The sequence below is a fragment of the Triticum aestivum genome, chromosome 6A (assembly GCF_018294505.1).
Source record: "Triticum aestivum cultivar Chinese Spring chromosome 6A, IWGSC CS RefSeq v2.1, whole genome shotgun sequence".
Classification (NCBI taxonomy): Eukaryota; Viridiplantae; Streptophyta; class Magnoliopsida; order Poales; family Poaceae; genus Triticum; species Triticum aestivum.
This window is the reverse complement of record NC_057809.1, coordinates 594,751,378-594,778,654: the sequence shown is the minus strand read 5'-3', so window position 1 is coordinate 594,778,654 and position 27,277 is coordinate 594,751,378. Positions and strand designations below refer to the sequence as shown.

Here is a 27,277-nt window from a genome sequence, read left to right as displayed (position 1 = left end):
TCATGAGGGCGGCATGATTTTCCCGAAGTGCATCCATGCTGGTGCGGTCATAGCCCTGCTCTTCTTCGAGGCCTCGCGGCTCTGTGCCTCTCTGAGCCCCACTCCGCCAGTCTCCTGCAAAGCGCAAGTGTGAGGCCGTCCCCAATGGACCAAATCCCAAACTCCCTCGTGGCTGTGATGTGATATCTGAGCATTAAATATGCCAGCGTGTGCGTCCTCAAATTCTCCTCGATGAATGACGTTGCATGTCACCTGTTTGAATGAATGTGTGGATGAACCAAAAGCTTGCTACTAATTTGCTATGCAAGGTGGAACAGATCTTTAGTATTGAGTTGTATGGTTGGTTAGTGCACCTAATTTGACTCTCCTATAACTGAGTACAAGATCGTACTTAGAAACCTATTGTTTCCTACATTATGATATTAATTAGCATTACATATTTTCTATGCTAAGCTGATCATCATGAAAGTTATCTATATTTGTGTCTGGCAACCTATCCTTTGGTTTTAGTCTTACTTTCTATTGGAAATTTGCAGTTGTCACGTTGACATCAAGATTGTCGAGATAGTACCAGCTGATTTATTCATACTAAGCTTGCATGTGCCCAAACGCCAATGTAACTGCTTCATTTTACTATATATATATATATTTCAATTACAATTATTTATGAGATGAAATTGCATGCTACCTTTCAAAGCACGTATATAAATTTTTGGCAATCATATTATTAATTAAAACCATGCATTAATACATGATCGATTACAGTAAAAAAAATAACACATGTATATAGAGGATAAACGACAATCTGGATGGGGTGTTGTGTTGAAATAGAGGAGATGAACATGTTCGAGGAGGGGGTTTACTAGGCTAAGGACATGTAGTATTTCTTTTCACACATTGCAACGCATAGACATGTTTGTTATTCTAACCTATCTAATAGTAAAACCAAAAGTTAGATGTTTCAATACTGATATACTAGACACGTCGTTGAGCCGCTATAATATCAAAGGACTACAATTTATGATATTTTTTCTCCCGTTGCAACGCATGGGCATGTTTGCTAGTAATCACTTACATTAAACAAATCATCGCCATCTTCTTGGTCGCTCTCAAAATACAGGTCGTCCGGTTCTGGGAAGTAGGTGTGGGCATAGCTGTTCGGGAGCCCCTTCGGGTTCTCTTCGCCGACGTGGTTCTCTTCGCCACCTTGGACGTTCGCCATGTGGTCGTTCGCCGGGACCTCATCCACTCCTCGTCCTCTTCATCCGTGTGATGTGGGCGTTCACGGGGACCTCGTCCTCAAAAGAAGAAGCGAAAATTTCTACACAGAAACGAGCACATCAGGTCAGGTTGCTTCAATATGCAGGCCTTGCAAGCTTCTCCGCGCGAAACTGCAAAATCCACTTATATTGCGCAGTTTTCCGGTAAAGCCACCAAGGTTTCACTTATGGTATCCATTGCCGCACTCTTCAATATACACTGTGATATGTTTTACCAGCTGCTTTTAGATGGAGGAAAGAAACACCCAGATATCGAAATGAGAGAAATGGTAGTTTCTATAAGTCTGTATCTTGTTGTGACTGCAAGCAAGCATTTGTTCCTTTGTCAAAGATCCACTTTGTCTTACTTAACACACATGCTCAATTTTATCTAGGATGCTGAGCAGGTTGCCACCGGAGTGGTCTGGACTAAGGCCATGCGTTGCATGGAACCTACAAGCCTATCGTGTGACCGTGTCACACGGAGCACACGATGGACAATGGGTAGTGGACCCACAACATGAAAAAAAAATGCTTCCATGGAATGAATAAAATGCTTCCAATAGGACACGAAGAAAAACTTATTTCATGGCACACACATGAAGAAATGTCACTAGCAGGCGAATTAATGTTCGCCAACAAACCGACCTAGAGACCGGTGAGATCCCAAAAGGCCTGAAGGCCGGGTTCAGTCTGCAGTGCACTGCTTATTAGGTTGTCCACCTTGTGGGTCGATCAATTTTCAGAACCGGTCTAGGCGCCCCCTTCGGCGTGCCTTGATGGCGCTGTCCCTGGCATGCTTCTTGCCGGCACGGTGCTTCCATGCAGTGGACTCGTGCTCCTCATCGGACTCAGGCGCAGTGGTGATGGAAGCTACATATCGCTGCAGAGCCAGTGGAGAATCAATATATGCCACAGTACATATATAGTGAGGAGAATGTGTTGGAGAGGAAGAGGGAGGCATCAAAGGCAAAAGGTGAGAAGTCCTCCATCTCCCCACTATATATAGGAGGGCCAAGGGGGGGGGGGGGGGGGGGGGGGCGCCGGCCCTAGGAGATCCAATCTCCTAGGGGGGTGCGGCCAAGGGGAGGAATCAATATATGCCACAGTACATATATATGATGGAGGTTGGAGTTGGAATACAAAACGCATAGGATCTACTGAACTGTGAAAGGTCATGACCTGGCTGAGGTGAATTGCGTGGCTGCTGCACAAGGCGATACGCTTCAGCCAGTGGCGCCACTCAACGGAACTGGTTGGTCTTTCCCCGCGGTGTAGCTTGACTGCATCCTTTGATTTCCCCTCAACGCGGCAACCGGCACATGAGCGACATCGTGCCCTTCATACTTGACTCGTATGGATTTGAGGTTCTCGCAGCACCCGCGGAGTGCTGCGCCTCGGCGGCTGGCCATCATGCAACTCCCTGAGATCTCTATACATTAGTTTGACACTTGGGAAAAGAAAGATACAGCACCATGCAATCTTGCAGCACGAGTCTCTCCAGATTCGGGATGCTCTTTAGCACGTGCGCCACAACCTGGCATCCATGCATCCCCAATCTCACATTCAGTCAGGACCAATGTCCTCAGGTTATGGTACTCGTGGAATAGTTCCGGTTCCTCCTCGACCAATGCCTGGATTTAAACCATAATACAACATATACAGATCAGTTGATGCACAAAGACATAAAGAGTAGATGCACAAAGATGCACAGATGCTGAGGGAACTAGCAGTTGGGGCTTGATGATTATAGACTTCTTTAAAGCACTTCTAAACCTTGCGCAATTTTTATACTCCCTCCAATCCATATTACTTGTCAATACCATTAGATTGGTTATGTAATATATTTTCATATGGTATATATTTGATAAAAATATTTTTCTCAAAAAACTGAATCAAAGTTTGTGAAACTTGAACGGAAATCCTATTCCTGTAGGCGCAAGTTTCTACAGGAACAGAACCTTCATTTTGCTCACAACAACAACAACCTTCACGTTTTTTTTGCTAACGGTGTTCGGATTGCTACAGTAGTCATAGGTAAACATTTTATAAAAGCCGTATGTATGAATAACAAAGGATATGACGCATGCATGTAGGCAGGGCACATACCCATGTGGTGAATCTCCGCAGTTCCAAAGCTGTGGCGCTGCGGAGCGATTTCAGGAGAATGAGTGCGCCGGCATGGCATGAGATGGACGCCACGGCGAGGGACCAAATCTCATCCTCCACGGCGACCGGCGTGTCTACGTTCAAGGAAACAAGGGTGGGAGCGGTGAGGCACAGGCGGTGGTGCAGGCTGGACACGCCCTCGATAACCAACCTCTTGAGGGAGCGGGAGCCGATCCGGATGATGTTGCGCCTGTTGCCCGGGAGGAACTGCGTAATGCACTGGCAGTTGACGAGCTGCAGGTCTTCCAGGAGAGGGCACTCGGACCTCAGCTCGTCCGGGAATCCCTGCAGCAGGACCAGTCCAGAGAGGGACAGCCTCCTTAGGCGGCCGGTGACGGCGCCGTCGAAGATGCTGAAGCCAAACGCCAGAGGATCCTTCCAGCAGCTGTTGTAGCCGGCGCCATGGTGGTCGTAGTCGAAGGCGACGCAGAGCTCGGCGGGGCCGCGCGCGAGGCCGCGGCGGATCCACCGGTCCATGGCCTTGCGGAGATGCAGGTCGTCGCGTATGTGCAGCCGATAAGCGTCGAGGGGCCAGGCGCCGTTGAGGGGCAGCACGGCGTCCGCGAAGTCCTCCAAGACGCGCCGCTGCTTCTTCTCCCTGGCGGCCCTCTTGCTCTGCGCTTCTCTGAAGGCGCCCATGGCCGCGTCGGAAGCGCCATGGCCCGGGGCCACAGGTTGCGGCTCGTCAAAGAAGAAGTCGCGATGGTCGACGTCGACGCACGGCACGGCGCGCCACAGGTGCCTCCACCGGCGCGACAGCAGGCTCGTGTGCACCGCCTGCCGTGAGCGGAGGCACGACAGCACGCTGTGGAGGAGGCAGTCTGGGAGATTGCTCAGCCGGTCGCCGCCTGCAGGGGCGGCGGCGGCTGCCGTCTCCATTGTGAATCGCTCAAACCGATCCGTGTCCAGCATTTTCGGGTGGGACTTCGGTTGCACATATATATACCTTGGGTTATCCTGGGCCTCCGTTGCCACATTGGCTTTTGGGCCAAAAGATTTAGTGAAAGCTTTAACAGTGCTACTCTGTGCACTTAGGCCATGGCCATGGGTGAATACTATCTGGGACATATTTGCCTCAAAAAATAAAATCTGTGACATATTCATGTGAATGCATAAAGGCAATTCCTATTTGGCGCATAGGTCCACGGTCAGTGCAGGTGCCAAAGTGGATCCCTCCAATGAAAGGTATGCTCAAAATTAATGTAAATGTAGGAATAGGCAAGAACAGTTGCAAGGGTGCGGCGGCGGCCGTGTGCCGAGACGCCCAAGGAGTTTACCTTGGCTCGTCCGCACGCATCATTGACAGCTGTGTTGACCCCGGAACGCATGTTTCGAGGCTCTTTCCCTCTCAGTCAATCTGAACCTTCGGAGGCTTATTATTGCATGTGACGCAGAAGCGGTAGTTAAACAGATTAATGGAGGAAGTAAAGGTATCTATAGCCAAATTGTACATGAGATTAACATCTGTCGTCGGGACTTTGAAGAGGTCCTGATTATTCATGAAGGCAGGATGTCCAATATGAAGGCTCACAATTTTCTAAAAAGTGTTTTATTGTTAGCTCATGGTCGATATATCTAATTGTTGCAGCCGAATAAAACTACAATTGTACCATATATTATCATGCAACAAAGAGACCATGATTTTCCTCAGAAACAATATTTAGCGCATAGGTCGCCATATTTTTTCTTTTTGGTTTTATTATTTTCTTTTTTTCCTTCTTATTTTCTTTTTAATTTTATTTTCAGCCTCGTTTTTTAATTTTTTTTCATGTTATTTATTTTCATTTTCATTTTCATTTCTGTTTTTCCTTTTTCTATTTAGTGAATATCTTTAAAATTTATGAGCATTTTCTGAATTCATGAACATTTTTCAAATACACGAACATCTTCTGAAATAGGAAAGGTTTTCAATTTGCAAATAGTTTTTCACAAATTCACGAATATTTTTTGAAATCATGAACATTTTTCCAATTGACGAACATTTTTTAATTGGAAACATTTTTGTACAAACTCGCAAACACTTTTTGAGTCGGTGAACATTTATTGAAATGGGGAATAATATTGAAAGGGAAGCTACGTGGAGAACATTTTTGCAAAAAGAGCAATTTTCTGTTTTTTAACTTCTCTTATATTTTTATTTTTATTTTTTCTGTTTCTTTTCTTTTTTTGCTTTTGCTTTTTAAAATTTTACTTTCGTTTTCGTTTTCTCTTTTTATGTTCTTTTCTCTTTTATTTTCTTCTTCACATTTCGTGGACATCTTTCAAATTGGTGAATACTTTTTGATTTCCTGAATGTTTAGTTAACACACGATTTATTCTAAAAGATGAACATTTTTCAAATTCGCAAATAATTTTTTTAGAAATTCATGAACATTTGTAGAAATCATATATATTTTTCAATTGACGAATATTTTTTGAAATTGGAAGAATATGTTTTTTGGAATCCACAAACATTGTTTGAATCCGTGAAGATTTTTTTTATTGCTGAACATTTTTGTAATTTGATAATTTTGAATTTTTTTTCAAATTTCACAAATTGTTTTTGAAATTGTCTTTTTTAAGCCCCTGAACAATTTGTGTATATGTTTGCTTTGTCAGGTGTCGATTCAAGTCAATCATTTAAATATTTGGTAATTAAGAATTCAGAAATAATACCATAAACATGAGATCACCTTCCAAACAGATCACCTCCCTCTCCAATTTATTTCTCCCATCGATCCCCTTCCATACTTAGCTCCACTAGGAAAAAACCACAACCGTCGAAGCCACGCCCTAACTGATCTCGTATCACAATGAGAAAATTCCTTATCTCTACTCCAAATGGAGCATTTGGTAGTCTCCGTTCCATGGGTTTTTTCATCCCACCTCCCACCTCCGGCTGGTTTTTTTGTCCTCCTCCCGCACAAGCTCCGGCACAGAAACATGGCGGGGCTCGAAGCCGTGCTGCCACTCCAAGGAGGAGAATTTGGTCATCTACAAGCATGTCCCCAGCTGCAGCCTCTTCCAAATCCTACATGGTACAACCTCCTCCCCGCCACAGTATGCATCCGGTCTATTCAATGTACGAAGAAGTACACATGCCAAGACTGTGAGAGGGCGCACTTATGTCCTGCTACAGGGATGGATGCACTACTTAGTGTCATGGTGTGGCTATCTCATTATTTTTTCCACCTCAAACCTTGATGAAGTGTCAGCATGAGTGCTCCAGATTTTGTTGTAATCTGCTGAGAAATTTGATAGCAGATTGTTATGTCGGCTAACTCACAAAATGTCATATTTACTCAAAGTAGCAGCAATTGACACTAATTTGTTCACATAATCAAACTGTTCACTAGAATTATTCAGTAATTTGGTATGCATAGTCTTGTTGACAAGTTAGAGATCAACTAACATAAAATAGTTGTTGACATTTCTTGAAATTGTGTGAACTCAATAGCATTAGGAGCATCCGAGTCATTGCAAAAAATTATTTTACCTTTCAATGAAGAGGTGAAGATGCAACCTACAAAATGAGTCAAACTCCATTTGACCTCACAAGTAATTAATATGCAAACATTTGTTTCCTTCAATGCAATCCTTTAAGTAAATCATGTGTGAATTTGATTATATTAATACACGTCATGTTTACGTATATGAAATTAGAAGATAGGGCCATCTTCTTTGAAATAAGCATAGATTTAGGATTTCTCGTTTCTTGACTAGGGGTGATTAATATGATTGTCCATTTGCTGTGCCATTATTATAAACATTGCTCAATGAGCACATGTGACATTTTGGAAGGATAGGGGTAGCGAAGAGGAACGGATGGACATGTTGGTTGAGGAGGTGGGAGCAAAAGAAATACATTCGTGTTTATAGCTATGTGGTGAAAATCCAGATATATGTTGCACTCGATGCATTTAATAGCGTAGAATAATCTATGCATAAATACTATGCTTGTTGGTCCGTGGCAAGACATGGGTACATTAAAAAATTGACCAATCTATTTGTTTCCCTCTCTATATGTTGCTAACAATACTAAAAGCCCATAATAGTAAAGAATGATCTCATCGAGACCTGACTCATCTTCCATGGTTATTAGAAGGTAGCATAATACTGATCGAACCTGATAGTTAACTGAAACCATTGCTTAACATCGAGCCCTCTACTTTCTAAAAAGTTTCCATTTTAGTTTACTGAATATGTTTTTCTTGCTTGAACTATATCAGTTGGGCAAGTGCCAAATCCCAAAAGCTTATGATTTTGCTGCTCTTGGGATACGCATCAATATTGCAATCAACTTTGACTGTGCAATTATGTAGACAAGGGACTGCATTCTATATCTAAGGTTCGAAAGTGAAGTTGCTTGCATTGATCCACAATAGATCTTGACTTCGGTGAAAAATGAGGTATATTGAGCTTAATGACGTAACCATGCATTACATACAGATAGAAGGACCGGTTGTACTAGTTCTACTTCTGGTTCATGTGTAATGAATCTTCAGTTTATATAGTTCATTCTCTACACCTGTAGAGTCGAATGCATATGCTGGTGAGCTCTGTAATCCAAACACTCATAAGATAGTAGATGATATTTTGTACTCTTAGCAGGTAAGTTGTTTTTGACATTTTATAAAGCAGCTTGTGACATTTCTAAAAAGTAAGGTCATGTAGGCACATGGAATGCTCCTTTTTGGTCATTTTCTACTCAATCGTAGAGTTTTATTGCAGTATCACAAATTTTCATATCTCAGTAAAGTGCATGTTTTTCAGATTAATAAGTAAAGTGCATGTCAGTACTTCCAAAGGGAAAATTTTCAAAAAAAATTGTTCTTTCCTGACGGTAATCATTTTCATACAAACTACTACGGTTTGCTTGTCCTTTTGGTTTTGCATCGTGGCCATTCGAGAACCCCTATAGAATAATGAGCGTTCTTGAATTCCCACTATTTAGTTATGATTATGAATCTTTAATTATTGATTCCTTTATGTTATAGTAAGCTTGAGATGAAACATTTGGGGGAGATACAGTTTTGATATACAACTTTACTTGATTTTTAATCCATGTGGTAATACCATTAGCATACATGGAATCTTGCGCATACCATACACTGTTGTCTCACAAAAATTGATTAGTTTCTAATTTCTAATATTTTGGTTGAGATTATAGAATTACATGATGATGGAGGATGGAGCTGTCCTTCGACGAAATGTCTAAAGAACTAAAAAGTAGTAACACTATGTCTTGTTTAAGTGTTTTCGAGAAAAAAAATGTCTTGTTTAAGTGCCAAATCAGCACCGCAAGGCGCTGACTCGTGTATGACATCCACCCATGTTGATTATTGAAATCTTTGATAATTAGTATATGTTTGGTATAATATTTATCCATGTGTTGTAGTTAATCTGTACAACGCAAGTCACCATGAGTCAATGTACGTAGCACAATAAAATGGAAGAAGTTTAACTAAGGGGATTATATCGACGTTAAAAAAAATCCATCAACAAGGGTCTGAAGGTAGTGTCGTTGAAAAGGATGTTTTAAGTATATATATATGCAATAAAAAAGGACCCGTAGCAACGCACAGACATTCTAATAGTAAAATATTATAATTGTGATGAATCAACCGGTGGTTAGATGGTTAGAAGGACAATGGTATCCCATGCCCATCAGAGTGCAAGTCTCAGACTTGACATTGATGCTCGCATTTTCCTAGATTTATTTCAGACCTTCCGGCGATGTGCATTCAGTGGGTGGAGACGTTCTCGTCGAGTACGAAGGCGTCCGTGGCAACTTCGTCAATCTGAAAATGATGTGCCGGCTCAGTCTCTCAGAGATGCTTATAACGATACAGTGTGTGTGTGCGTTCATAGAAATGAGCGTGTGTGCGTATATATGAGTGTCTGCGTTTGTACCGTGTTCAGAAAAAATGTCGTAATTGTAAATGCAGCATGCATTTTTTTTAGCGATATGCATACTCCTGCACATGGAGACCTCCTAATCGGCGTCGGTTAGCATGGTAGTGCTGCCTTTGTGCTTAAATGGGTCGAGGCCCCAAAATAGATTTCGCTCGCGCTCGTTAGGCTAGTTCACTGTTTGTTGGATCATCTTTTCGCAGGTTCGCTTGAACCCTTGGTCGGCTCAACTTTTTTTTTAAAAGAAACTGGCATCAAGCTAGTTTTTTTCATTCCTCGGTTTTTAGTACAAGAGAAGCCAGCATGTTTTTTTGGTTCATGAGTTTGTAAAAAATGTTATTCCAAAAACAATTGTGAACTCAAAAAGTTAACGAACACAAAAAAATTTGAATTTGTAAAAAGTTTGCATATTTGAGAAAAGTTTGTGGAATTGCAAAAAAATCATTGATTCAAACAAAGTTCTTGAATTTGAAAGATCACAGATTGAAAAAAAGTCCATGAAATTTAAAACATTCATGGATTTGAAAATGTTTGTGAACTTGAAAAAAGTTTTTGAATTTGATAATTGTTCATGGATTTAAAAAGGTTTGCGATTTTCTGAGAATTCATGAATTTTAAAAAATGTCAATCATTTTGAAAAAATTCAATGAATTAAAAAAATGCGCACACTTTTGGCAAAAATTTGTGCATCAAAAGCTAAGGAATACTTTTTTCGCACATTTGAAATTTTTTCATGTTTTAAAAATAAAAAAGGAAACTGAATAAGTAGGTAGAAAATAATGAAAAAAAATGAAAAATCAGGGTGGAAACTTCCCAAAAGTGAGCACGCAAAGCTTCTGAATGCTTCCAAAAATTGGGAGGAGCTTCCAACGGGGTCGCACTATGGTTCGCTACATGGATCAACCTATTAACAAAGTAATTGATTGAAGTGGTATGCGCCACATATGAATTATACTTTATTTGGCGCTACGAGCGCCAAATAGGATTCATCATGCATGTGCACGTGAGAATAAGTGGGCTACAAAAGAGATCAATCTAAGCCTAATAAATGAATCCTATTTGGCTTATATGCGTCGACATGGATTAATTTATTAAATCCAAGCCAGCGGAAATCACTTAGATATAAGAGGCCCACGTAATTAATGGCAATACATGTCTGAGTAGTGTGGGAATTTTTTAGTATATTTTCTTTTTTTGACCCACATTTTACCTTTAGTATTGCACATTTGACAAAAATTCATGTTTTAATGGAAAAAGAAAAAAGTAAACAAAGAAACAAAGAAATCCGGGTAAAAACTACATAAAAACAGGATGGAAGCTTACCAAACCGGGCATGGAAGTTTCCCAAAGATTTTTTTGTAAATTTTTTTTTGCGAAAAGATTTTTTTGTAAATTGAGAGTAGCTTCCGACGAGATTGCACTACGCTACGCTAGATGAGCAGGCATGTTAACAAAGTAATCGATCGAAGGGGTGTGCGCCACGTACGAATTATACTATATATAAGCACCAAATAGGATTCATCATGCATGTGTACGTGAGAATAAGTGGGCCATGGAAGAGATCAAAACATGTTGGGACGGATTGGCCTTGATTGGGCCTTATATGCATCAAGGTGGATTAATTTATTAAACTTAAGCCATCAAAATTCTCTTAAATGTAAGGGGCCCATGTAACCAACGACGAGATGTTTCTGATTAACATAGGATTTTCTAGCACATTTCCTTATTAGTTACCAAAAAATCACATTTCCTTATTTTTGACCCATGTTTTACTTTTTGTATATATAATAATAATAGAATTTCTTGTATATTTCCTTATTTTTGACTCGTATTTTACTTTTGGTATACAATAGATATGATAGATATATAGATAGATAGATAGATAAAATTGATAGATAGAAGATAGAATCGATAGATAGAAGATATAATAGAAGATAGAAGATAGATAATTAGATAGATAGATAGATAGATAGGTAGACAGAAGATATATTATTTTGTGTGTTGTGGACTTAAGATAAAAAAATAGGGGCAGATGTTTTATGGGGCAGGGATGGATGGCCGACACCTGCATCTGTATCCCCAGACCAGTCCACAGACAAATATCGCGTCCATTTTGAGGGTCGGCATTGAGATGCCCTTACTGGCCAAACTAGTTTTGCAACGTAGATTAGTTTTGTAGCTTCTGGCAATTTCAAAACTGGATTTGTAGCTTGCTGTGTGTGGGATAGGGACGTAATGTTCTGTGTGGTGAAAATATTAGAAGGGTTGGGCGCGCTTTGCTACGTCGTTGATGTTGTTAGGTTTCTTAAAAAAATCATGCTATTTTATAATATAAGGTGTATTACTTTTTTGAAAAGTCAAACATTTTAAGTTTGATCAATTTTGTAGAGAAATATATCAAATCGATATTTTTAAATTATCATGTAACAATTTTTCATACTTTTTGTTAATATTATGGATGTCGGTATTTTTGCTCTGAACTAGATTAAAGTTAAAGAAATTTGACTTTCTACAAAGCTAACACCCCTTATATTTTGGAATAGATGGAATATTTACTTCGGCGGGCGTGGGAGATGATAGACTGTATTTTATTTTTATTTATAATGTAGTGATTTGGTGGACCTTTCATGACGTGGTTTTATGTTATCCATTAACCAACCGATATTTATGTGGAAATTTTTTGTGTCGATGGTCGTATGTACTACTATATTGGTGCCATAATATCTCATGGTGATGCTTATTTTTTCCAGGTGGTGGGAGATTGCGCGGGATTGATATGCTTTTATAGGCCGATTGCTGATGATTGATTTGAAAAAATTGTTGGCCCCGTTGAAATCATAAACGAAATCCAAAATTAAATACCTCAATGGAACATAAGAGCTTCAAAATTAGGAAATGTAGTGAATTAAAAGAATTGAATGGGAGAGCTAGAAAGTGTTGACCCGGTTGACCCAATCCTAAATTCAATACCTCAATTAATCTTGAGGCCTTAAAAATTAGAAGGCATGGTGTATAGTTTAAAAGAATTGAATGAGAGATCTTTGAGAAATTGTTGACCCGGTCAAAATCGGGTGACCCAATTCTAATTGGAGAACTCGATTAAATGTTGGCTCTTTAAAACTAGGGAATTTAGTGTTCTTCATATTATAGATGTCGATATTTTTGCTCTGAACTAGGTCAAAGTTAAAGAAATTTGACTTTCTACAAAGCTAACACCCCTTATATTTTGGAATAGATGGAATATTTACTTTGGCGGGTGTGGGAGATGATAGTGTGTATTTTACTTTTATTTATAATGTAGTGATTTGGTGGGCCTTTCGTGATGTGGTTTTATGTTATCCACTAACCAACCGATATTTATGTGGAATTTTTTTGTGTCGATGGTCGTATGTACTACTATATTGGTGCCACAATATCTCATGGTGATGCTTATTTTTTTTCCACGTGGTGGGAGATTGCGCGGGATTGATATGTTTTTATAGGTCGATTGCTGATGATTGATTTGAAAAAATTGTTGGCCCCGTTGAAATCATAAACGAAATCCAAAATTAAATTCCTCAATTGAATGGAAGAGCTTCAAAATTAGGAAATATAGTGAATTAAAAGAATTGAATGGAGGAGCTAGAAAGTGTTTACTCAAAATCGGTTGACCCAATCCTAAATTCAATACCTCAATTAATTGCAATGCCTTAAAAATTAGAAATCATGGTGTATAGTTTAAAAGAATTGAATGAGAGATCTTTGAGAAATTGTTGACCCGGTCAAAATCAGGTGACCCAATTTTAATTGGAGATCTCATTTAAACGTTGGCTCTTTAAAACTAGAGAGCTTAGTGTTATAGAGGATATAAAAGAATAGAATTAGAGAGCTTTGAGACATCGTTGACCCGGTCAAAATCGGGTGACTCAATTCTAATGGAAGACCCCAATTGAATGTGGGTTCTTTAAAACTAAAACTAGGCAGCTTAGTGTTATAGAGGATGTACCTCTCCCTTTCTACAGATATGGCCCCACTCTTACATGCTTCTAAAAGTAGTACCTTATTCACTGTAGTATAAACATACGAGTACAGTCGCTGGTACAAAAGTTCGAACCTTGAACACATAAATCATAGACATCCTAGGAAACAGATACACATATGTTTATCATCGAAGACCTGATCGTTTCGCCTGCAGACATTCGAAACGGAAGGCTTTTAACGTCAGATGCACATATAGTCCAGATTAGCTTCACTCAGCTGCAACCTGCCAAACAGGTTGGTTGGCTGGTGGGCCAAAGTCAACTCAGTGTCCGGTTAATGTGGAGACGCCTCCGCCAACCACCATTTTGAACAGCATGCGTTAGCAAAATGAAACAGACTTGACCATCTATCACTCGAGATATAAAGCAGCCGCACTCATTCATTCATGCGACAACAAAAGATATAGAAAATCTCCAGCGTACGTACCAAATACAAGAAAACTGGAGTAACTGTGTTACCTTTTGTGAGCCTTTTTCTTGGTTGCTCACATATATAGTACACAATTGAAGTTATTAATAATGCATGCCGCCCGTAGGCATTTGGCAAATATGAGTATATTTAATTGCGCATCATTATGTATAACTTTTGTTTGTCAGTTACTACTCGCCCTTCCGACACCATCCTCTTGCCCTACAAATACTCGGGTCCGGTCCTCCCTGGTTCTATTCACTCAAAAACATATATAGCGACTAATTAAGTGAAATTTGTGACAAGTGAGTTCTCTATCTTTGAGATTCAGGCATATATAGTGGCAAATCTAGTGTGGCTACGGTTCCTGTTGCACAATGGAGGACGAATTGCTCGCCTTCTTCCCTAGTGGCATCCGGGCCTTGCTTGTTGATGATAATACAACGTTTGTAAACTCGGCTCGCACCATGCTTAATCTGTTGCGCTTCAAAGGTAACGATTACTTTCTTTTGTTTTGATTAGATCTAGTAGTCAGTTGTTGAAAGCAGTGTGGGACGCACACATGAGCTTCATTTATGAGAACCCACATCTATGCGCTTGGTTGGAAAGAACCATTTTATGGTCTTTTTATGCATCTATCTATTTGTGATGAATTCTTTGAGTTCTCCTTGTAAATGTTAGAGCGTGTTTCCTTTTTCCAAGAGAGATGTTCTTTCTTCGACTAATCGATGTTCAAAACGATATTGGGAATACATCGCTTTTCGCGCCAAATTATGCCTTTGATTTTTTCGATGTAATAAGTCGCCTTCGCGCCAATTTATCCTTTTAAATTTTTGACTTTGAAATACGAAACTTGATCGCGATCTACCTTCTACTACATTTTTCATTTTTATTTTGGTCACTACTATGCACAGTATTCAATATTTTTTAGCATTGAACATATTGATTGTAATACAAAACATTGTTTAAATGAGCTTTCACATATGTTTGTACAACTAAAAATTACCATATTAATTAATTCGCCAGAAAAACATATTAATTCAAGAAAAAAAATAAGAAGCTTATTTTATGGCTCAAAAGGATAGCGTGAAGATACATGGAACTACGATAAAACTCACACGGTCTTGTATATAAGGTTACCGTCTGTATTTCTCATCATAAGTACGTAGGACTTACAATCACATAGGTAACACAACTCTATTTGCACATATACACGAGTTTCCCTAATTTTTTGTATTTTCATACCAAATTGTCACATTCTTTGGTATACAGTGGCTACATGCAAGACACCAACCGCAGCCCTGCGGTTTCTCTCAAAAAATCAAAACGATATCATCGATGTCGTCCTCATTGATGGTCACAGGGTATCAACATGCGGTTTTGACCTACGCGCTATAGTCGAGCGGGACCTCCACATCCCAGTCATCTATTGTAAGACCATAACTTACTCCAAGCATAGACAGATCTTGTCAGTACCTTTTACATGTCCATCTAGTCATGCAAGTTGAATAACTTTGAATCTGCACAGACATGTCACTGGAAGACCCAATTCCCACCAGCGGGGATGATACCCTTTCCCGGATGGTGCAAGCAGCAACATACATCATCAACAAGCCGCTCGACGCATCCGAGCTGGGTAGCCCGTGGAGGGCTATTGCCTACCGTAGATTGGCTTGGAACGCGAGGAAAGTTAATGGCCACAACGGTCATGGCAAAGGCAAACCTGTATCTCACTCATTGGTTGGAGACAAAGGTCGTAGCCTCTCGTCATTTCCACCAGGTTCATCTGCTGATGATGGGGACGACGACAATGAGATAGAGCCTCGTGCTCACTTCAAGCTGGTTCGGGTTCACACCGAAACTAAGAACAGACCCATGATCCCCATGGAGAAGGTTCCTCTAAAACCCACAAACACCACATCGTGTGGTCACCGCTCCTCAAGGAAAGGTTCAAGTGTGCCGTGGAAGACATGGGCATCGGTACGTGTCTAATCCATTGGAGATAGAGTATCATCCTCTCTAATCTCTACACTAACTTTATAACATATGTTTTCAATATGCACACATCTGTACGATATTTATCAAATGGTGGGGTAAATTTTGACAGAAAAATAATAGTCACTACAACTAAGTTTATGTTAACCAAGATAAACACATGATACATGCTAATGTTTATTTTATATAGAAAACTTGGCCTATTTTTTGCTGCAATAATACATTTATCGAGGAAAAAAAGTATTCGTTTATTTTCTAAGACTGATAATTTAGGACTAAAATGTTGTTTGCTTCGATAAATCAACTAGGACACCCAAGCAAGATACTGGAGCACATGAATGTGAAAGGCCTAAAAAGGCACCACGTGGCTAGCCACTTACAGGTGGGTCATGTTCTTCCAAAGTGATTTAGGAGTAGTCATTTGCACTCTTCCTCTTTTTACATATAAGCATTGTAGAAATTTAAACGTTTTGTCGTTTTGTAGTTTTCTCTCATTTTTGTCTCGATGCATGGTATATAGTAGACTTTTGTTCTAGTGATATATAGTAGACTTTTGCCAATACCTGAAGAAATCCACGGTGCATACATTTGGGCTAACTGCATTTTTGTAACATTAATGTTTCCTAATTAGAGTACCAGTTCTAGAAACTAAAATATCCAAGGTAAATACTTTCTGCGAGCTGCAATTTTTAATATTATTGCTTCATAACACCATTCTACGCATAAAATTGAAGACACCGTATTAATTCTTTGACCATGACTTATGGTGATCTCCATCCATCGATGCAGAAATACAGTGCGAAGCTCCAAATGAAGAATGACATGTGCAACACCTCGAATAGTTGCCTGCGCTCAGGTGACCGCCCTCCACAGGCGACCCATATCATTCAAACCGCCCATCAGCTGCAGACGTCCTCCGTCGATAGGGCCTCGAACATCTCTGCCGTGCCCTTCGCCGGCGGTACCGATGCCCCTGTTCCGGCATCATGGCCTTCGTCTTCCCAACAACAAGCCGTGAAGGATGTCTTCAACGACATTGCACCGGTGGGCGTGCTAACAAAGGGCCCGCCTTCCTCTAGCTACAACCCGAATACCTTCCCACAGGTGTTCTTTGGGCCATTTTCCTACCAAGGCCCATCTCTGCAAGCATCAAACACGCCACCTGTGAATTATGCGGGCGATCATGTCACTGCAGCTTCACAGTATCGTACTGGCTCTCTTGTCCCCGAGTCTTTTGATGCGGAAATAGAAGCTTTCTTTGGCAGCACTGAACCGACAATGGAAGCGTCCGAAAATGGTGCCGCCGCCGCCGCCGGCACATTTGTGCCGCCTGGTCAGGCTGATGCCGTGGCTTCAGCGGAAGAAGATATTGCAATGGTGGCCGAAATGATGACTGCACCATCAGACGTCGCTCTTGCCATGGGATCATATGAAGCAACGGCTCTGAATACGGATGAGCAGTTCATGTTTCCTCTAGAAGCACTTCGGGGGCTGGATGTGCCCATGGACATCAACAACAACAGGGTCACCGATGATGGAGCTATCACATGGCTGAATGGCGAGGCCGACGTCCAAGACTATGACTTTTTCTAGACGACCATATCTTCCATGTCTACAATATTGAGGAAGAGGAATGGTTTGGTGCATTGAGCGGCCAGTGCAAGTAATAACCCATATATGGCTAACTACATGTATGCACCCGGTTATAGTAGACATGATAATTTGGAACAACTTTTATGTTCACATATCCTTCTTATATACTCCCTTTAAACGCTCTTATATTTCTTTACACAGGGAGTACTATGTATCCTTACTAGATGGAAGTGTTTATTATTTCAGTCGAAATGTCCCAAACTGTTCTCTTTTTGCCCATACTTTACTTGAAATCTATTCCAGCAATTTCCTTGACTCAAAAAAAGATACAACTCTTTCTGTGTCTGAACGGTCACAGTTTATTTCCCACACAATGGTCATAACTTGTCGGCTCCTGCTATGTAGCGGTGGGGGGTGGGGGCAAAAATGCCAATGGGTTTTTGAAATACAATTTTGTACGGCAAAAAAATTATTCAACTTTTTTTCTGAACACACATACACATGTATAATACGTATGTGCAAAATTTCATAACAGTATACCTTCACACGTGGCGAACAAAAATAGACAATCCAAAAATGGGCCAATTGAGATCCTAATCAACGACCCTCCCAACCCACATCCCTCCTAACCCTAGCCGCCGCCTCCAAATTACCTCACTGTCGCCGTATCACTGCTAGACAAAGGCTGGTGATGGATGATGGCGGAGGCGGGGCCGTCCTCCATCGTTGCTCTAGGGCGCGGCGCCGGCAGATTCTCGTGCAGGTGCCCCGGTCTACTCTCACGCGTTCGGTCCCCACCAAGGCGGCGAGTTGATCTGGTGGGGGTGGCTCGGCCTGGCAGCGCGGCTCGGCGTTCCTTCGACCGCGGTAGCGATCATCCTCGCATCCGATGGTGTCGGCTGGTCGCACGCCATGATGGGGTGGGGTGGCAGCCTCCTATCCTGGCTCATGGAGGTCTTAGCCAACTATAGAGGTGTCACGATGTCGCATTTGTCTTAGTTGGGCCTGGCCCGTCGGTTCATGCCGGCGACGAGGGACGTGAGGCGCGAGTACCAATAAAACTAAGCCGACCTCGGTCATGGCGGATGATGGCAGCGTCTTTGTGTCGTTACCTTGATGATGGCATCGCCTTGCAGTTCTTGTCTCCTCATTTGGGCTACTTGGGGGGAAACCGAAGATCTGGATCTTATGGATTGGGTGATGGCGATGCGCGGTGCCGTTCTCCCTCCTTGGGGCATCATCTTGGAGTAGGCGGTGGAGGGGTCAGAAGGTGGAGCATTGTGGCATATACCACATCGACAGCGGCGTGTGTCGGCGGCATGGTGCAGCGGGGTGTCGGCGATGGACGTGGGATGATGGACACGCGCATGCAGGTGGCGTTGTCTGGCGTCGTGGTGGTGTTGGTGGCAGAAGGGTCTGGCAAGATCAATGCGTGGATCACGCCTGAAGATGGGACAATGGATGATGGCGACGATGGATTCTAGAGTGTGCGCATGAGGTGCACGTTGAGGGTCTACTACATCGGTTGGTGCTTCCGGCTAGCCGACGGGCAGTTTGGTGAGGCCACCGGTTTTCATGGTGTGTGTTGGCGAGAGAGGCCAGGACGCATCATAAACCTTGTAGGTAGGGAGGTGGCTTTGGGTCAATTCATATATTTATTTTGCAAGGCTTTGTTGAATAATATAATAAAGATGGTTGTGTCCATCGCTCGATGTAGAGGCCGGGGGATTACCCCCTTTCCCAAAAAGATAGGCCAATTTTTTTTTGTTGGGCTTGAATTTTTTGTACATCCTACAAATCACATATTTAAAAAAATCACACAATGTAAGTTTTCATGGTTTTTAATCAAGTTTTTAAAACTTTTAAATATGTTTACTGAATAGTTTTAAGTATCGAGCTCCGTGTAGCTCGGTCACCACTCGGGTGGGTGGTCCATTCTCCCTCCCCCCCCCCCCCCCCCCCCCCCCCTCTCTCGGTGATCGAATAGAACTTATATATGTATTCTCCTTCTATTTTACAGTTCATGACCCAAGATATGATGCTCTTTGATTTTGTGCAGCGGTGATATTGCTTTCATTGAGGATATATACTGAGTACAATAAATTAAAGTAACTATGGCATTGACAACGCTGATATTCTTGTCGCCCTAAAAAGCGTTAGATCACCATAAGTAACTCAATCGAGTTTTCCTTTCCGGCTTATAAGACTTATCTTAACTTTTTTGTTTTTCCAATTTAGAGGGCTCATCTCCATCAGTTTCCAATGCACATTAATTCTTTGCATACTAGAATTAAAAAGGAACACACCAATGCATGTAATGTTCCTACTCATCTAGTGGCCAAGCATGCATGCACTATAATTAATCCAAATTAATGCATGAGTTTAATTGGGGCAGTTTTGTAAAGTACGAGATACATTCCTACACTCACAAAATGCCTTGGTTGAGATTTGATATTTGAGCCCTATAAACCGGAAGGGGGTGGCGAGTATCATGTACTAGTATCATGCATATGACACTAGTGTATGATACTACAACCGTAGTGAATAGTATCATATGTTAGTATCATAGATGACTTTATTTATTGACATGCATGACATAAAGTAGCACAATATTTAATATGATACAGTATAATGATATAATACTCAACCCTCTCTTTCTTCGTTTAATTTTATGCCACCTCATAAAATTTGTCTAGTTGGCATGCATGATACTACTTATGATACTCTCATTACGACCAACCTTAAGGATTGACTCACTTCACGCACACAGTTACCTTTTATTGCTACGTACTCACCTTTAATTGCAACTTCACTGTTACAAACCACAACACCACTACACCGTTTAGCATTTACAGTGAATCCTTGCAGTTTTTGCGCTTATCAATTCCTTCAGCTGCTTGTGGAAATACATATTTAGAGATAACATAGCCACCAAAAAAGTGAAACGAAAAATTATCCTATACTTCTAACAAAATGGTCGATGACGACAGGAATCTTGGCGTTGACGTTGATGAGATTCCTACCTGATCGAATGAGCAAATTTCACTCCAGAGAATCCAATAATCGACCTTCCACTTCACCCACTTCAAATTGACAGTGAAGATAGTTTAAGTCAACAAATCAACGAGGAAGTTGAAGGCGGCTACTTTTTCACTAATTTTCAAAAACTTATTTCACTCCTTTGAAAAAAATAACTAGAACTGAAACATAATTGAAAATTCAAACTAGTTAAAATATATCCAAGGTTGGTCTTGATTTAAAGTCGACCTAAATACAAATATATAAAAAGTTTCCAAAACAAAAATTCAGTTTAAAAGTTATGAGCAATTCAAAATGCTAGATTGAAAATAAAAGGGAAGTTTTTTGTTTGGAGAGAGAGAGGAGGACGACATGTGAAAGCATCCTCCACTAGTTTGCCTAACAAAAATCTGTGCATGTCAGTTGTACTAGCTGTGTATTCCATTTGTATCTTCAAATGTGAAAAGGATTTTATTTTCTTTGCACGAATATTAAAGTCTGAGGTGTAAGATGGTCCTTTGCCGGTACATACCGGCCGGTTCCGGTAAAAGAGATTTTGCGGTGTTAACGACCGACGTACTTCTCCCGTATCTTTCGATCAGGTACGTGTACATATATATGCCACCCGTAAATACTGGACAGGATAGATATCGATCGGGCCTCTCTCGATGGGGACGCCACCTGCCGCTGCCGGCGGCGACCGGCTGAGCAACCTTCCGGACTGCCTCCTGCACAGCGTGCTGTCGCACCTCCGCTCCCGGCAGGTGGTGCACACCAGCCTGCTCTCGCGCCGGTGGAGGCACCTCTGGCGCGACGTGCCGTGCGTCGACATCCACCACCGCGACTTCCTCCTTGACGAACCGGAACCGGAGCCGTCCTACAACGGCCCTTACGACGCGGCCATGTACGACGCGTACAGACGAGCGCGGGACGAGAGAAGGGGCAGGGAGATCACGCAGCGACAAGACTTCGAGGACTTGGCCGACTCCGTCCTGCCCCTCAACGCCGCGTCGCCGCTCGACGCGTACCGGCTGCACCTCGGCGGCGACGTGGACCTCCGCAGGGGCATGGACCGGTGGATCCGCCGCGGCCTTGCGCGCCGCCCCGCCGAGCTCCGCGTCGCCTGCGACTACGATCATGGCGCTGGCGGCCATCACAGATCTCACAAAGATCCCTTCTTTTCCTTCGGCATCTTCAGCCGCACACCCACCGCCACCAGCCGTCTAACGAGGCTGTCCCTCTCCGGATTGATCCTTTTTGAGAGCTTCGAGGAGGAGCTGAGATCCCAGTGCCCTGTCCTGGAAGACCTGCACCTCGTCAACTGCGAGTGCCACCGGCGGTCCTGGGACGACAACGCCAACCGCATCTGCATCGCCTCCCGGTCGCTCAAGAGGTTGGCCATCGAGGGCAGTTCCAGCGAGGCGGCGCGACTGTGCCTCACCGCTCCTGCCCTTGTTTCCTTGAACGTCGGCATGCCGGTCGCCGTGGAAGAAGAGATGCCATCCCTCGCCGTGGCATCCATCTCGTGCCATGCCGGCGTACTCGGTCTCCTGAAATCCCTTCGAACTGCCAGAGCTTTGGAACTGCGGTGGTTCACCACATGGGTACGTTCGTACAGTTCTATCCATCTTTGTGCATGAACTGATGATCTTTGTGCATCAAATCAACTGATCTATATATGTTGTATCCATGGATTTCAAATGCAGGCATTGGTTGGGGAGGAACCCGAACTATTCAGCGAGTTCCATAACCTGAGAACATTGGTCCTGACAGAATGTCAGATTGGGGATGGATGCCAGGTTCTGGCGCATGTGTTGAAGAGCTTCCCGAATCTGGAGAGAATCGTGCTGCAAGATTGCATGGTGCTGTATCTTTCTTTTCCCAAGTGTCAAACTAATGTATAGAGAGTTTACTATAATAATATGTCAACTTTGGCTTATTAATCTACTACCATCATCTCACTACATTCATGATCACAGATCTCGGGGAGTTGTATGAGGGCCAGTCACCGTGGCGCCCCACTCCACGGGTGCTGCCAGAACCTCAAATCGATACAAGTCAAATATGAAGGGCATGATGTCGCTCATCTGCCGGTTGCCGCGTTGAGGGGGATTCCAAAGAATGCGGTCAAGTTGCACCGCGGCGGCCAAAGACCTATCAGTCCCGTCGAGTGGCTCGACTGGATGCAGCGCATCGTCTCCTGCAGCAGCCATGCCATTGGCCTAAGCCAGGTACCTTTCATGGCTACAAGCTACTGCTACCGCTAGATCCTACCCACTTCTAATTCCAACTCAAAACCTTCCTCGTGGTGGGTCGCCATATAAGTAGCTAGCATATATATTGATTCCCGTTGCTCTCTGTCTCTTACAGCGATATGCGGCCGTCGCCCCTCTGTCAGACTCCGACGAAGAGCACGAGTCCACTACACGGAAGCACCTTGCCAGCAAGAAGCATGCGAGGGACATCGCCTTCAAGGCGCGCCAAAGGGGCCATCTAACCTGATTCTGAAGATCAATCGGTCTGCAAGGTGGACAAGCTAATAAGCCGTCCACTGCACACTGAAACCCTTCCAGACCATTTGCTGCTATCTTGTTTCCTTCAAAAAGGGATCTTCTCCCTTTCTCTACATACACACGTTGGTTGGAGAGAAAAATGTGTGCTTATATTTCTCTGTGCGCAAGGGATGAAAACAAAGCTTTTGTTGGTGTCCGGTGGAAACATTTTATTCATTCTTGTTCTATTTCCAAATGACCGTCATGTGCTCTACTGGAAACGATCCCACGCGAACCTTGCAGGTTCCCTGCTCATCGTTTTATAGTCCATATAAAGAGGAGAACACCATTGTACTACGTACGTTTCACAGAATTATGAACAAAGAAACCTCTACCCATTTTGCAAAGTGTATGTTTTTAGGTTATTCTATATGTGTATGTAGTTGTGTGCGTCCGCAAGGTTGACTACATCCTAGGTTCAAAAAAAAAGGTTGAGTACATCCTCTACACTGAGATGAGCATGGGCAGCCCAGCCCCAAACCCGTAATCCGACAGTCCGGTCAGCTCTAGCTTCGGTTTCGTCAAAAGGGGTGGCCTGAAGCCTGAAATAACCCCAAAAATGCTTAAAATGGACTTTAGTGAAAAACATAAATAATAATGTCTGAATATATTCCAAAAAATATTAATTTAATGGTTTTAAACAGGAAAGTATCGTAGTTCTATTTTTTAGACCATGTCCGCTCGGGCTTGGATTATTTAGGTTTGGCTTTTTAAAACCAGCCCAAGATAGCCCGGATTGAGGAACGACCATGATTACACTACGCCTCCTCCACAACCCTTATACCGGACTCGCCGGCGAAGATTGTGGTACAATGTTTTCATAATCAGCCTGAAATTAATGGCATAGTGAGAATTCCAAATCGGACTAATTGATGTAGGTAATAAAAATTCAAAATGAAGTTTTGCAACAAAAGAACAAATTACTAAGATGTAGTTTAACTAATGATACTTTGTAAAAGATATACTTTTTGAAATATGTTCACCATCTAGAAAAAAGTCACATGACAAAAATATTGTAGACGATAATACTTGAAATACTTCAATGAAGAGCATATGCGACTTTATGTTATTTAAAAACGGTCACAAGGACTGATTAGTACTGTTTAACAAAAAAGTGCATGTGAATTACTGTGAAATAGCATGAATGAATTTTTTTTAAAGGCCAGTGATAGGCGCCGGTCTGCCGGCCGAAATTTTGGTTGGTCGGCCCACAACCGATCGATTAGGCCACTCCCTGTCGTTGATTTCCCCACGTCACACATTCCCTTCACGTCTAGTCTCGCGTTGACCAGCATCTTGGAACCATGGCGGACTCGCGCTCACCACCACCCGCGCTCGTCCTTGGCTGCCTATGCTTGGCGGCCAACGACGCCACCCACGCTAGTCGCTCCGGCCGCCCGCACTCGCCGCCCATCAGCACTCGCCCTTCAACGGGCCTTCCGTCATCGCTAGCAGCCCCTGCTGCATCCCATGCAACACGAAAAACGTCGCTATCCGCGAGCATCGCCTGACGTCGTAGTGCAGCCAGCGTGGTCATGACAACCTCGGCCGCCAGTTGCAGCATCCGGGCTGCTCGTGGAAGCAACTCTGGTGGCGTTGTGTGGCTGACCAGTGCTCGTGCTGGTTCCAACAAAAATCGAAGCCGGATGTAGCAAATTATGCCGCTAGATGCAGCTCCTCCGCTATGACTCTCGAGTGGTTCCAACAAAAAAATTGCCGGCCGTAGCAATCTGATGCACGGGTTGTAGCATTTTCCCCTCTGGCAGTAGCTCCAATATGCGTCAACGGGTCGTAGCCAGCGCTAGTGCTGGTTCCAACAAAAATTGATGTCGGATATAACAAAAAAATTCCTTGGATGCAGCTTATTCCCAAGCATGTAGTCTTCTCCGATGTAGCAAAATAAAAGATTGGTTCCAGCAAAAAAGATTGCTAGTTGCAGCAAAAAAAAATCATGGTGGCCATGGCGTTCGCCGCCGAGGATTCCAACAAAAAACAAAATGAAAAATAAAAGCAACTTATTCTCCGCCATCGCCGTCGCCGCCAACCACAACCATCGCTGGCTGAAGCAAAATCCCGCTGGTCAGGTTTCAGCACCGCAACTCGTCGGTTTCCGGCATACCTGCACTAGATGCGGGGTGTGGTGATATAGCAGCGTTGCAGTGGTGGTTGGCCTGCAGGTGCGTCGGCGCTGGGAGGTCTGAAGAGAGAGGAGGTGAGCTATGTCGAGAAACCAGCAGCCGCGAGGAAGACGGAAGGGGAATGAGTGAATGAGGTCGTGACTTGAGATAATAAGGAAGTAAAAAAAACAAAGCGATGTGGGAAACGTGGCTTGTGTGCTAGACCCCACGTTCGTAGCAAGCGAGGCGGCCGGCCGAAGTTTCGGCCGACTTGGCGTAGGAAACGTTTCCGTTTTTAAATGAGTGAGCTTATCTATTGAAACATCATAGAAAAAGAAAGAAGGAGAAATATAAAAAACTAAAATGAAAAATGAAAAGAAACAAAAACTCGGTAAAGGGCCGACCAAAAAGGGGCAGCACTACACGGCGCATCGTGATCAAAAAAAAGTTCACAATTGAAAACTTCGGCTCTATCCTTGATCTCTCTAATAATGGAACCATACCTCTCATGATTGCCTCTGTGTATATCATGGGAGCACCTAGTTGAGAAGCGATCCTTCGGAAGCCTCACAATGATCAGTGCCACTTGACGCGCACTCAGCCGTTCGCCACATGTCGTGCTCTGGGCGTTTTTTTTGGATTTTTTTTAATTTTTTCGCACAGGTTTTCTTCTTTTTAAATGGTTTTTTCGACGTTTCGGTCTTTCACCGGTCTTCCTTAGCTTTTGGAATAAAAAAAATTCAAAAAAAAAATTACGCGAAAAAACACGTTTTCCTTTTTTTTTCTTTCGCAAGAGTCACGGTTTTGCTTTCACGAGAGTCACGACCGTGCTTCTCGGAAACGAAAAAAAACATGTTTTCTATTTTTTTTCCTTCCGCGAGAGGCGCAATTTTGCTTTCACGAGAAACATGGTTGTGCTTTCACGAGAGGCACGGTCGTGCCTCTCGGAAACACAAAAAAAATGTGTTTTCTGTTTTTGTAAGTGTTCATTGTATCGGATGCGGCCCAAAAACTTTGTAGATCCTCCGCTTAAGACAACACTTTCCGGCATGCAACGGCCTCTAGCGAAACAACATCAAGCACCCCATGTATGACCAATAAGCACATGTATAATGATGCTATTTTAGGAGTGCCACGTAGGATCAATGATGAAGTGGACGAGAGAGAACTCATAAGAAAAGGCTTGTCTTCTCTTATTTAAGAGAAGATAAGAGATGATCTCTTAGCACAATATGTCTCACCATATTTTTAGGACTTGCTAGTTATTGAAGATAAGACTAAGAGATGACTCATTATAGATTCTCTTTTTTGTCATCTTTAAATTATATGCAAAACTTACAATAAGACTATTTTATCAACCATTGTACATGCCCTAATGAGCTACCCAAATAATTTCCAAATTCATCACAGCAAAGAGCAAACAGCAGCCGTTGAGCTTCCAAAGAGCCACCGCGGAAAAACAGCAGCTGCTTTATGCGAGACATTAGCACGGATATCCAACATGGGAGCCGGTAGTGGACCAGCTCATGACTCGTCATGTTGACCATCCAAATACATATATTTCAAAATTGATTTAGTTAATTTTTTGAAAGTGTTCATCGTATATTTGAAAAATATACATGCAGTGTAAAAAATGTTCATTAACCTTTAAAAAAATTGTACCATTTAACAAAATATGCGCATGATGTTTTGAAAAAGCATGTGTTTTAAAATATATTTGTGGCATTTAAAAACATGTAGAATAATGTCAAAACAATGTCCACATAATTAAAATGTTTCATACCATTCAAAAAAATGTGTGAGACATTTAAATATGTTCTCCCATGCTTAAAAAATGTTCATGGCATTACAAAAATGTTCATACTGTGGAAAATATTTGCTTAGCTAAAAACATTTCGTGCCATGCAAACAAAATGTATGTGGCATGAAAAATGTTCATGTTTAAAGAAAATATGTTCGTGACATTTTGAGAGCACCTTGGCAGCAAGAAGCATGCGAGGGACAGCGCCTTCAAGGTGTGCCGAAGGGGGCGCCCAGTTTTGTGTCTAGCATGGTGAATTTTGAATGACCGGGAGTGTGCACCATGTCTTGCAAACCAATGGTAACAGTGACCTCCTAAACCCGTGCAAGAGGGGCAAACCAGGCTTCGGTGATCTCTTTCTTATGACTTCATGACCAAGACACCCAAAGCAGCTACTCTTTGTGCGTTCAAGGAAACTCCAAATAGACTAATACCCAGCTGCCGCCTCCCTAA

The 27,277-nt window shown here is 42.5% G+C and overlaps 2 protein-coding genes across 2 annotated transcripts; one reads left to right on the top strand and one right to left on the bottom strand.

The window, feature by feature from the left end:
• Positions 1 to 2,338: 2,338 nt before the first annotated feature.
• Positions 2,339 to 4,326, bottom strand: LOC123131198 (MEIOTIC F-BOX protein MOF-like). Its single transcript, XM_044550928.1, has 2 exons — positions 3,369 to 4,326; positions 2,339 to 2,893 (listed from the first exon to the last, which is right to left on the bottom strand). Exons 1-2 carry the CDS (start codon positions 4,305 to 4,307, stop codon positions 2,699 to 2,701), a joined length of 1,134 nt encoding a protein of 377 aa, XP_044406863.1. The 5' UTR covers positions 4,308 to 4,326; the 3' UTR covers positions 2,339 to 2,698.
• Positions 4,327 to 20,986: 16,660 nt separating this feature from the next.
• LOC123131197 (MEIOTIC F-BOX protein MOF-like) lies at positions 20,987 to 23,060 on the top strand. The gene is made up of 4 exons (XM_044550927.1): positions 20,987 to 21,958; positions 22,061 to 22,216; positions 22,334 to 22,585; positions 22,725 to 23,060. The coding sequence occupies exons 1-4, from the start codon at positions 21,023 to 21,025 to the stop codon at positions 22,854 to 22,856; spliced, it is 1,476 nt and encodes a 491-aa protein (XP_044406862.1). The 5' UTR covers positions 20,987 to 21,022; the 3' UTR covers positions 22,857 to 23,060.
• The last annotated feature ends 4,217 nt before the right edge of the window (positions 23,061 to 27,277 follow it).